This window comes from Salvelinus namaycush, chromosome 14, assembly GCF_016432855.1.
Source record: "Salvelinus namaycush isolate Seneca chromosome 14, SaNama_1.0, whole genome shotgun sequence".
NCBI classification, from domain to species: domain Eukaryota; kingdom Metazoa; phylum Chordata; class Actinopteri; order Salmoniformes; family Salmonidae; genus Salvelinus; species Salvelinus namaycush.
In genome coordinates, this window is record NC_052320.1 from 34,043,881 (window position 1) to 34,056,412 (window position 12,532).

Genomic DNA, 12,532 nt, shown 5'->3' on the forward strand with positions numbered 1-12,532 from the left:
AACTATGAAGATGGTATATTCTGAATCAGGGGTGGATGGAGAAATATCCACACCTTTTTTTGTTCCTTTTTTAAAACTATTTTTAAATAAGATCTCAGATTTCATTCTTCAATAGCTCTTAGGCAAAGCATGCCATGACTATGAAAATGAGATATTCTGCATCAGTGGAGGATGGACACTTTGTGTAAGAGCTATTGAAGATTGAAAGCAAAAAAATGAAAAAGTGCATTTTTGTCCATCCTCCCCAGATTCAGAATATATCATTTTCATAGTCATGGCAAGAGCTATTGAAGTTTGAAAGCCCCACTAAAAATAAAATCACAATTTCAACAACAACAAAATGATTTTTGTTCATCCTGCTTTGCCTAAGAGCTATTGAAGATTAAATGCTAAAAAAATATTATAATAATAATAGATATATATAAACAGTGGATTTTTGTACACCCCCCCCCCCCCCCCCCTGATTCAGAATGTATCATTATCATAGTCATGTCACTCTTTGTCTAACAGCTATTGGCTACACCGAATATCCAATTGAAAATCATTTTTTAAAATAATCTCCAATCTCCATTGGAGATGTAACATTTCGGCCAATGCAAGATGAGTACAACTCTCCCTCTCCACCGGGGTACTGACTGATCACAGTTTGGTGTTTGTGTGACGTCAGTGTCAGCTGGTCAATGTTTACGTCCAGAATTGTGGCGACATCTATTGAATGTTTATGGGGGAAAACGAGAAGGTAACAACATATTTTTTCGAAATACAATTGACACTATAAAGCAGCGTCAATTAACCGTCACATCCATAAGGTAAAGACCGCTGCTTCGTATTTCTTATGGCGAGTGTCTTTGTTAGCTCCAGCCAGACAATAATTTATCTTCTCTCCCGTGTACCCCTGCAGAGCGCTTCGTTGACGATATCAACAGAGATTAAGGTGATGCATATTTATTTATGTATCTCGCGTTGAAGCAGTAGTTCGATAACATGTTTTGTTTGGTTGTTAAATATCAAATTCCAATATCAAACTATTTGAAAGAAGATTAAGAAAAACACTATGAATGCGCAACAAATGCTTACCCAAATGTTGGCTGCAGTTTATGTAAACACATACTGTTTTGTTATTCAGTGGCGCAGCTGTATTTTGTGTGTGCGTTGATTGGTGGGAAATATGCATCACTGAGAGGATTCGATTATCTGGTCCGGGCGTCCTGTTAGGCGTGTTTTTCATTGGGTGAAAGTAGTGGCATTTGTTTTGGAACCGGGCTGCCTCCTGGGTGTGAGCCAGGTACCTGGTTCAAAGCACACGGCGAAATCGGTTCAAAACAAAAGTGATGTAATTAATCACGTTGTGTAACGACTAGGATTCTGTGTTCTCACATGCACAAATTATTGCTTTTGATATAAACGCCCCATCTGCCTTACAATGAAACTAGTTTGAAAATGCAAAGGTATATTACACGGTAAAGAGGTGTATTTCTGGATGATACACCATGTTTTCTTGTTGACAACATGACCGAGCGTCCGAGATTATACCGCGTTCATCTGCTAGTCAGAATTAGGAAAATCTGACATTTTGATTTTCTAACTGGTTCTAGTTATACACGTGCCACCTTCAACTATTCAGCAAATCGAACATTTCAGCTTTCTAGTACCGACTAGCAGATGAACGCGGCATTGGTGTTCGATTTCAGAAGGGCGCTCCTCCCTCACCGCTTTTGCCCGGCACGTCACGGGACATAGATAGGTGCCCCACGGCTCAGCATAATCGAATCGGCCTACTCCCGCAGTTACAAAGAAGGCGTCTCCACCATCACTAGGATTATCGTGTGCTGTGGCAGTGACACCGCCCGGCTACTTGTGAAAGCAGAACACAATACGAGTTTATTTGACTGGTTTGTTATATAAGAACTTCATTAAAGGCCCGAAGAAAGAGGTTCTAAAACAGGCCTGTCTTTTACACACACCTTCAGAACCAAAATGACATGTTCAAAGCTCATTCTTTCTCCAACTAGAACTCAAGGACAACAAAGTCAAGGTATTGGAGTGGCCATCACAATGCCCTGACCTCAAACCTATAGAAATGTTGTGGGCAGAACTGAAAAAACTTGTGCGAGCAAGGAGGCCTACAAATCTGACTCAGTTACACCAGCTCTGTCAGGAGGAATGGGCCAAAATGAACCCAATTTATTGTGGGTAGCTTGTGGAAGGCTACCTGAAACGTTTGACCCAAATTAAACAATTTAAAGGCAATGCTACCAAATACTTATTGAGTGTATGTAAACCTCTGACCCACTGAGAATGTGATGAAAGAAATATAAGCTGAAATAAATCATTCTCTCTACTATTATTCTGACATTTCGTATTCTTAAAATAAAGTGGTGATCCTAACTGGGATTAAATGTCAGGGATGGTGAAAAACTGAGTTTAAATGTATTTGGCTAAAGTGTATGTAAACTTCCGACTTCCACTGTACATATGTATGTACATATGTATATACAGTACAAGTCAAAAGTTTGGACACACCTACTCATTCAAGGGTTCTTCTTTATTTTTACTATTTTCTACATTGCAGAATAATGGTGAGGACAAACAATGAAATAACCCATATGGAATCACGTAATAACCAAAAAGGTGTTAAACAAATCAAAATATATTTTATATTTGAGATTCTTCAAAGTAACCACCCTTTGCCTTGATGACAGCTTTGCACACTCTAGGCATTCTCTCAACCAGCTTCATGAGGTAGGCACCTGGAATGCATTTCAATTAACAGGTGTGTCTTGTTAATTTGTGGAATTTATTTCCTTAATGCATTTTAGCCCATCAGTTGTATTTTGACAAGGTAGGGGTGGTATACAGAAGATAGCCCTATTTGGTAAAAGACCAAGTCCATATTACGGCAAGAACAGCTCAAATAAGAAAAGAGAAACGACAGTCCATCGTTACTTTAAGACATGAAGGTCAGTCAATCTGGAAAATGTCAAGAACTTTAAACGTTTCTTCAATTGCAGTCGCAAAAAGCATCAAGCACTGTGATGAAACTGGCTCTCATGAGGACCGCCACAGAAAAGGAAGACCCAGAGTTACCTCTGCTGCAGAGGATAAGTTCATTAGAGTTACCAGCCTCAGAATTTGCAGCCCAAATAAATGCTTCAGAGTTCAAGTAACTGACACATCTCAACATCAACTGTTCAGAGGAGAATGCATGAATCAGGCCTTCGCGGTCGAATTGCTGCAAAGAAACCACTACTGAAGGACACCAATAATAAGAAGAGACTTGCTTGGGCCAAGAAACACGAGCAATGGACATTAGACCGGTGGAAATCTGTCCTTTGGTCTGATGAGTCCAAATTTGAGATTTTTTGGTTCCAACCACCGTGTCTTTGTGGGACGCAGAGTAAGTGAAGGGATAATCTCCGCATGTGTGGTTCCCAACGTGAAGCATGGAGGAGGAGGTGTGATGGTGCTTTGCTGGTGACACTGTTGGGGATTTATTTAGAATTCAAGGCACACTTAACCAGCATGGCTACCACAGCATTCTGCAGCGATACGCCATCCCATCTGGTTTGGGCTTAGTGCGACTATCATTTGTTTTTCTTCAGAACAATGACCCAAAACACACCTCAAGACTGTGTCAGGGCTATTTGACCAAGGAGAGGGATGGAGTGCTGCATCAGATGACCTGGCCTCCACAATCACCTGACCTCAACCCAATTGAGATGATTTGGGATGAGTTGGACTGCAGAGTGAAGGAAAAGCAGCCAACAAGTGCTTAGCATATGTGGGAACTCCTTCAAGACTGTTGGAAAAGCATTCCAGGCGATGTTGGTTGAGAGAATGCCAAGAGTGTGCAAAGCTATCATCAAGGCACAGGGTGAAGAATCTAAAATATATTTTGATTTAACACTTTTTTATTCGTTACTACATGATTCCATATGTGTTATTTCATAGTTTTGATGTCTTCACTATTATTCTACAATGTAGAAAATAGTACAAATAAAGAAAAACCCTTGAATGAGTAGGTGTGTCCAAACCTTTGACTGGTACTGTGTGTGTGTGTGTGTGTTTACAATTTAATTGCACAAGAAAAATCTACATGTAAAGTGTTACCAAGTAAAAGGTGCATTGTGTCCCCAGAGGATCCAACAAGACTGAAATACTAAGCTTAGTTAATATCTAAAATCCTTCTCATCAATCTGTTGCGAAAGCCATTGTTGGCAACACATTCTACTTTACCAGAGGGACGTCAAGGAAACCTGAGGTAACACTTTCTCTTCCAATTAAGAAATCAAATTTTATTTGTCACATACACATGGTTAGCAGATGTTAATGCGAGTGTAGCGAAATGCTTGTGCTTCTAGTTCCGACCATGCAGTAATATCTAACAAGTAATCTAACCTAACAATTTCACAACAACTACCTTATACACACAAGTGTAAAGGAATGCTAGCAGGGTGAACAGGCAGTGGCTCGGGTGGTTGTTGTCCTTGATGATCTTTTTGGCTTTCCTGTGACATCGGGTGGTGTAGGTGTCCTGGAGGGCAGGTAGTTTGCCCCCGGGGATGCGTTGTACAGACTGCACTACCCTCTGGAGAGCCTTGCGGTTGAGGGCGGAGTAGTTCCGTACCAGGCGGTGATACAGCCCGACAGCATGCTCTTGATTGTGCATCTGTAAAAGTTTGTGAGTGTTTTGGTGACAAGCAGAATTTCTTCAGCCTCCTGAGGTTGAAGAGGCGCTGCTGCGCCTTCTTCACCACGCTGTCTGTGTGGGTGGACCATTTCAGTTTGTCCATGATGTGTATGCCGAGGAACTTAAAACGTTCCACCCTCTCCACTACTGTCCCGTCTATGTGGATAGGGGGCTGCTCCCTCTGCTGTTTCCTGAAGTCCACAATCATCTCCTTTGTTTTGTTGACATTGAGTGTGAGGTTATTTTCCTGACACTACACTCCGAGTGACCTCACCTCCTCCCTGTAGGCCGTCTCGTCGTTGTTGGTAATCAAGCCTAGCACTGTAGTGTCGTCTGCAAACTTGATGATTGAGTTGGAGGCGTGCACGGCCACGCAGTCATGGGTGAACAGGGAGTACAGGAGAGGGCTGAGAACGCACCCTTGTGGGGCCCCAGTGTTGGGGATCAACGGGGTGGAGATGTTGTTACCTACCCTCATCACCTGGGGGCAGCCCGTCAGGAAGTCCAGGACCCAGTTGCACAGGGCGGGGTCGAGACCGAAGACCCAATTACCATTAATTGCGGAGAAGGTTAAAGAGTGGCCACCTGTGCTTTCACGTACCTCAGGTAATCCAATCAGGAGCTAACGTGACAATGCATCCTATGTGATTCAGGCTAGACTGCAGTGTCTGAGACTGGATGTCACAGTTAATGATAGCTGCTTCACTTAGGTTGTTATTCACATCAAAAAACAAACAAATGTACTGTAACTTGTATACACTACCGTTCAAAAGTTTGGGGTCACTTTGACATTTCCTTGTTTTTGAAAGAAAAGCACATTTTTTTGTTCATTAAAATAACATCAAATTGATCAGAAATACAGTATAGACATTGTAAATGTTGTAAATTACTATTGTAGCTGGAAACGGCTGATTTAAAATAAAATAATTATGGAATATCTACATAGGCGTACAGAGGCCCATTATCAGCAACCATCACTCATGTGTTCCAATTGCACGTTGTGTTAGCTAATCCAAGTTTACCATTTTAATAGGGTAATTGAACATTAAGAAACCCTTTTGCAATTATGTTAGCATAGTTGAAACCTGTTGTTTTGATAAAGAAGCAATAAAACTGGACTTCTTTCGACTAGTTGAGTATCTGGAGCATCAGCATTTGTGGGTTCGATTACAGGCTCACAATGGCCAGAAACAAAGAACTTTCTTCTGAAACTCCTCAGTCTATTCTTGTTCTGAGAAATTTAGGCTAATCCATGCGAGAAATTGCCAAGAAACTGAAGATCTCATACAACGCTGTGTACTACTCCCTTCACAGAACATCGCAAACTGGCTAGAAAGGGGTAGAATAGAAAGGGGAGTGGGAGGCCCCGGTGCACAACTGAGCAAGAGGACAAGTACATTAAAGTCTAGTGTGAGAAACAGACGCCCCACAAGTCCTCAACTGGCAGCTTCATTAAATAGTACCCGCAAAACACCAGTCTCAACGTCAACAGTGAAGAGGCAACTCCGGGATGCTGACCTAGTCGGCTCGGGAATTCGAACCAGTGCCGTGTGATAACCTTCCAGACGGACAACCATCTCTGCAGCATTCCACCAATCAGGCCTTTATGGTTGAGTGGCCAGACGGAAGCCACTCCTCAGTAAAAGGCACATGACAGCCCGCTTTGAGTTTGCCAAGAGGCACCTAAAGGACTCTCAGACCATGAGAAACAAGATTCTCTGGTCTGATGAAAACAAGATTGAACTCGTTGGCCTGAATGCCAAGTGTCATGTCTGGAAGAAACCTGGCACCATCCCTACGGTGAAGCATGGCGGTGGCAGCATCATGCTGTGCGGATGTTTGCGCTCAGGACCTCAGACTGGGGCTGAGGTCTTCAAGTCTCTTGAAGAGAGACCTGAAATAGATGTCTAGCAACGCTCCCCATCCAACCTGACAGAGCTTGAGAGGATCTGCAGAGAAGAATGGGAGAAACTCCCCAAATACCAGTGTGCCAAGCTTATAGCGTCATATCTAAGACTCAAGCCTGAAATTGCTGCCAAAGGTGCTTCAAAGAAGTACAGAGGAAAGGCTTTGAATAGTTATGTAAATGTAATATCAGTTTTTTTATATAAATTAGCAAACATTTGTGAACCTGTTTAGTATAAGGCTGTAACGTAACAATGTGAAAAGTCAAGGGGTGTGAATACTTTCCGAATGCACTGTAAATTATGAACGTCCTTTGTCAAGTATGACTTTTTACAGATATAAGTTGGATAGTGTCCTGTTCGCACAGTTGAATAAATAGTATATAATAGAACAGCAGTGTTGACTGTGTGAGTATGTGTGTGTAAGGGTTGTATGTGTATGAGAGTCAGTGCATATAGTCTGTAAAGTGTGGATAGTCTCTGAGGTACAAATAATCTCTCAGGAGCAGGTCTGAGCAGGTAGACGGCAAGGGTTAGCTGTTCAGCAGTGATTGCCTGGTGGTTGAAGCTGTCTCGGAGCCTTTTGCCCTGTGACCCGATGTTCCGATACCGTTTGCAAGATGGTAACAGTGAACAGTCTTTGAGGGGGATGAATCAATCTGAATCAATAGATCAATATTTTTAGACACCTTTTTGTCTGACTCTATCCTCATCTCTCTTTCTCAGCGAGTCCGTGAGGATGGGAGGAGCCGTGAGTGCGGGGGAGGATAACGATGAGTTGATTGACAACCTGAAGGAGGCTCAGTACATCCGCTCGGACCTGGTGGAGCAGGCCTTTAGGGCCATAGACAGGGCCGACTACTATCTGGAAGAGTTCAGAGACAGTGCCTACAAGGACCTGGCCTGGAGGCACGGCAACATCCACCTCTCAGCACCCTGCATCTACTCCGAGGTGATGGAGGCCTTGGATCTCCAGCCTGGCCTGTCCTTCCTCAATCTGGGCAGTGGTACGGGCTACCTCAGCACTATGGTGGGACTCATACTGGGTGAGTCAGGATGGCACAAACCTCACCTGGCCAGGTGAAACAAAATAAAACAATTTTATAAGGGCAAGAGTGGCTTAAAAATCATTTTTACCATTGCTTTACATAAGAAAATGGAAAATAAGATGGAAAGTGCAAATGTACTCACACCTTGTTTCTCCCCTTTACTGTAGGTCCATTTGGAGTGAACCATGGGGTGGAGCTGCACCAAGATGTCATTGAGTATGCATACCAGAAACTGGAGTTTTTCATCAAGACCAGCGACAGCTTCGACAGGTAGGAGTTTCATGATGAAAATGACAATGTAGGAATTATACCAGTTATGAGCTATCAGGAGAATTCAGTTAATTGGCATTATACCAGAGTTATAGGAGCTATCAAGAGAATCCAGTTAAATGGCTATAACTCTGGTTTAATGCCATTTAACTGGATTATCCTGATAGCTTCTATAACTCTGGCATATCAGGAGAATCCAGTTAAATGGCATTATACCAGAGTTATAGAAGTTATCAGGAGGATCCAGTTAAACAGAATTATTCTGTAACAAGCTAGTAAGATAACATACTGCAGTTATGGTGGGTAGGCTGATTCTCTGATGAAACTGTGTCGGGAGTGCTACAGGTATCCAAGAAACATCAGACGTGGCTCTGGAATGGGGGAATTATAGGGGTGTGTGTGTGTGTGTGTGTGTGTAGGTTTGAGTTCTGTGAGCCCTGCTTCGTGATGGGGAACTGTCTGGAGATAGCCCCAGAGAGTGGTCAGTATGACAGGGTGTATTGTGGAGCTGGGGTGCAGCAGGAGCAGGAAGACTACATGAAGAACCTGCTCAAAGTGGAGGGAATCCTAGTGCTGCCATTGGAGGAGAAGGTCAGCGCTCGCACATGAACACCCCCAGTGGTGGCTGCTGAGGGAAGGACGGCTCATAATAATGTCTGAAATGGAGCGAATAAAATGGTATCAAACACATGGAACTCCACTCCAGCCATTAACACGAGCCCGTCCTCTCCAGTTAAGGTGCCACCAACCTCCTGTGACCCACACACAGACACAAAATGTGAAGTGAAACAGAATGGTGAACGTAGCAGTCAGGATGGTTTCACAAGACTAAATTGTGACTGTAAAGACATGGCCACTTTTAAAACCAGAATAAACTCAGATAAACTCCCCTCTTAACCCAGTGCTATTTCTAGCACTTTGATATATTCTGGTGTCTTGTGGTGTCATCTTCCCTGTTATACAACTCCGTTGTAGACTTTGTTGTCTCATCTTTCTTGGTCCCGCTCCTAGAAATTGTTTGTATACCTTCTATACACATTGAGACATTTTGATACTCATTTCTTTTGTGTGTAGCTAATGCTCTGTGCTCCACTTGTGACTTGGGTTTAGAGAAAGATCTGTATATAAATACATATTTCTTAACTACTGCTTACTACAAAAAAAAACTCCAGTACACAAACATATTATTGCCCTTCCTCTCTACTTAGTTGACCAAGATCACTCGAACAGGCTACAACAGCTGGGAGACCAAAAACATCATTGCTGTGTCCTTTGCCCCACTGGTGTTGCCCAAACACAGAGATAACAGTAAACCCAAAGCAGTGCCTTTACGTAAGTACTGTACTAGCACATCTGTCTATGTAACAGAGGTTGTTTTCCAAGTGAGCCTTTGTGTGATGAATAACCCTATCGGAGATCTGGGCCGGTATTCGCAAAGCATCTCAGAGTAGGTGCATATCTAGGATAAATTTGGCCTTTTAGATTATAATAAATGACAGGGGGGGACCTGATTCTAGATCAGCTATCCTACTCTGAGGCTTTGTGAAAACAGGCCCTGGAGACTCAGAACCACTGGGGGAGGTGACAGTTGTTGAACACTATGTTGTCTCAAATGCATGTTGGACTAGTTACAAAATGGGAAGGCAGAACTTCCATCACTTACTATGTGGGAGAGTGTGAAATGGTTTCCTGTTGTCATTTGTGTGTACCTCCTCAGCGACCATGTTTGAGGTGCGGACTCTGCAGGACTTGGCTCGCATCTCTATCCGTCTGACGTTAAAGAAGACAGTGGCGGGGCCAGGGCCGTTGCCCAGGAGGAGGTTGGCCCACAACGGGGAGCAGCTCCGGCGGGCCCAACACTGTGGCTCCACCCTGCTTTCCAACCGCTACGTATTCATGAGCCGCCTCATCCCTGGGCCGATGGACGACAACAACCGCTCAGACACAGAAGAGGAGGAAGAAGAGGGGAACTGCAGGATTCTAGGAGAACCTGAGGAAGAGGAGGAGCAGGAGGAAGAGGGGGAGGAGAGTAGGGAGGGCGGTGCCCTTCTACATGAGGCTCCAGTGAACCTGCTAAGAGAAAGGATCCTGGGCCTGCCGCTCCCTGAGCCTCTGAAGATGTACATGCTCCACTACAGAGAGAAGTAGAGAGGGACAGGAGACAAGAAGCTGTGCTCCCATTCTCTAACTTGTTACCATCCCTATGCTCTTGACTCCCCTTTATGTATACAAAAGTAATTAATGTGTAAGGAATAGGCTGATAACTCCACGGGAATGGCTAAAATGAGTTCCCATCCGAATTCAAAATGTAAGCCCTAGAAACTTCATGTTGAAGTGAATAACTAGAAGAATTGGATAAGTAGAAGCAATATGGTAATAGCTCCATCTCCCCCTTTCCCGATAGCCTAGGTACGCCTATCTAATCTACAGAGGTGCTTAAGGGGTAGAGGTCGAGGTTGGAAAAACAAGGATTTAGGGTTTGGGAGCTTCCTTAGGGTCACCCCTACCCCCAGAAGCCCTCACCACCACCAGCAGCCCCCTAGGACTATTCCAATAACCCCTCTGAACACTAGACTCATCTCACTCAATGCCCCACCCATGAACTTTATCTCCCCCTCTTTTGGGGTATCTTGTCTCGTGCCTGACACTGGCACCCAGTCTCGAAGACCTTCTTTCCACCCTCTTTGAATTTTGTAAATGTGATTTTTCTGAGAATGATGATTTTGACTGTGACTGAACAATTCAGGGGAGCTTTTGAGATCAACTTACAAGAACTGAAAGCCCCAAATGGTGTGGAAATATTTGCTCATTCTGTGTTCACATCTGTAAGATCTTCTCATATCTTACTGTGCTCTGCATTGAATATACTTGTTGAGAGCAGGGGTGACAAATAAAAGTAATTTAACTGAAGAGACCATTTCTGTTAAGGCAAATGTCAAGAGGGCTACAGGCACGAAACAAGTATATTAACACATTTTTACACAGTATAGCAAAGAAATTACCACATTGACAAACAGCATTACCCGAATTCACTCTCGTTTTGTGAATTCTTATTTCTTCAACATCAAATAATGGGAGACTGCAAATGCCTTTGGACCGTAAGAACACCTTTGGATTAGGGGTAGAAAGTGAGTGTGGGAAAGCTATTTACTATTAGGTTCTCAAAGCAGATCTGTAATTAAAGTAGTAAATAATGTACAGTGAGGTCCAAAGGTATTTGGACAGTGATACATTATTTTGTCTCTGTACTCCAGCACTTTGGATTAAAATTTTTACACTATATATACAAAAGTATGTGGACACCCCTTCAAATTAGTGGATTTGGGTATTTCAGCCACACCCGTTGCTGACAGGTGTAGAAAAGCTCTCAGAACGGGCCCGCCGAGTACTGAAACAAGTAGCGTATAAAAATCGTCTCCTCGGTTACAACACTCAGTACCGAGTTCCAAACTACCTCAGGAAACAACGTCAGCACAATAACTGTTCGTCGGGAGCTTCATGAAATGGGTTTCCATGGCTGAGCAGCCACACACAAGCCTAAGCTAACCATGTGCAATCAAGCGTCGGCTGGAGTGGTGTGAAGCTCGCCGCCATTGGACTCTGGAGCAGTGGAACGCGTTCTCTAAAGTGATGAATCACACTTCACCATCTGGCAGTCCAACTGACAAATCTGGGTTGGAAAATGCCAGGAGAACGCTACCTGCCCCAATTCATAGTGCCAACTGTAAAGTTTGGTGGAGGAGGAATAACAGTCTGGGGCTGTTTTTCATGGTTCGGGCTAGGCCCCTTAGATCCAGTGAAGGGAAATCTTAACGCTACAGCATACAATGACATTTTAGACGATTCTGTGCTTCCAACTTTGTGGCAACAGTTTGGGGAAGGCTCTTTCCCGTATCAGCATGACAATGCCCCAATGCACAAAGCGAGATCCGTACAGAAATGGTTTGTCGAGATCGGTGTGGAAGAGCCCTGACAACCCCAACGAACACCTTTGGGATACATTGAAACGCCGACTGCGAGCCAGCCCTAATCGCCCAACCTCATTAATGTTCTTGTGGCTGAATGGAAGCAAGTCCCCGCAGCAACGTTCAAACATCTAGTAGAAAGCCTTCCCAGAATAGTGGAGGCTGTTATAGCAGCAAAAGTGTATCAACTCCACATTAACTCCCATGATTTTGGATGAGATGTTCGACAAGCAGGTGTCCACATTCTTTTGGTATGTAGTGTACATTGAGGTTAAGGTGCGGGTTGTCGGCTTTAATTTGAAGGTATTTTCATCCATATCGGGTGAACGGTTGAGAAATTAAAGCACTTTTTGTACATAGTCCCCCCCATTTTAGAGAACCAAAAGTATTAGGACATTCACTTGTGTATTAAACAGTCAAAAGTTTAGTATTTGGTCCCATATTCCTAGCACACAATGATTACATCAAGCTGTGACTCTACAAACTTGTTGGCCTCATTTGCAGTGTTTCAGTTTATTTTGTGCCCAATAGAAATGAATGGTAAATAATGTATCGTCATTTGAGTCAGAGTAAAGAATATATTTTTCTGAACCCTTCTACATTGTGGATGCTACCATTGACTACAGATAATCCTGAATGAGTGAGAAAGTTAGT

General features: G+C 43.4%; 1 protein-coding gene across 4 annotated transcripts; it reads left to right on the forward strand.

Annotated features, from left to right (window-relative positions):
• The first annotated feature begins 657 nt into the window (after positions 1–657).
• On the forward strand, positions 658–11,415 carry LOC120059422 (protein-L-isoaspartate O-methyltransferase domain-containing protein 2-like). Of its 4 annotated transcripts, none has more exons than XM_039008463.1 (7): positions 658–739; positions 902–934; positions 7,321–7,640; positions 7,811–7,913; positions 8,333–8,504; positions 9,122–9,245; positions 9,631–11,415. In XM_039008463.1, the coding sequence occupies exons 3-7, from the start codon at positions 7,334–7,336 to the stop codon at positions 10,059–10,061; spliced, it is 1,137 nt and encodes a 378-aa protein (XP_038864391.1). In that variant the 5' UTR covers positions 658–739; positions 902–934; positions 7,321–7,333; the 3' UTR covers positions 10,062–11,415. The 4 variants fall into 4 exon arrangements, with proteins under 4 accessions (XP_038864391.1, XP_038864388.1, XP_038864389.1 ...); XM_039008461.1 differs by having other exon boundaries at positions 683–809; XM_039008460.1 differs by lacking the exon at positions 902–934 and having other exon boundaries at positions 663–739.
• Positions 11,416–12,532: the final 1,117 nt, after the last annotated feature.

Bases quoted from the DNA above. Each gene is read 5' to 3' on its own strand.
- LOC120059422 (XM_039008460.1), top strand. From the start codon at position 681: ATGTTTACGTCCAGAATTGTGGCGACATCTATTGAATGTTTATGGGGG. The intron at 7,641-7,810 runs GTGAGTCAGGAT...CCTTTACTGTAG, and splicing joins TATGGTGGGACTCATACTGG to GTCCATTTGGAGTGAACCAT. The intron at 8,505-9,121 runs GTCAGCGCTCGC...CTCTCTACTTAG, and splicing joins TGCTGCCATTGGAGGAGAAG to TTGACCAAGATCACTCGAAC.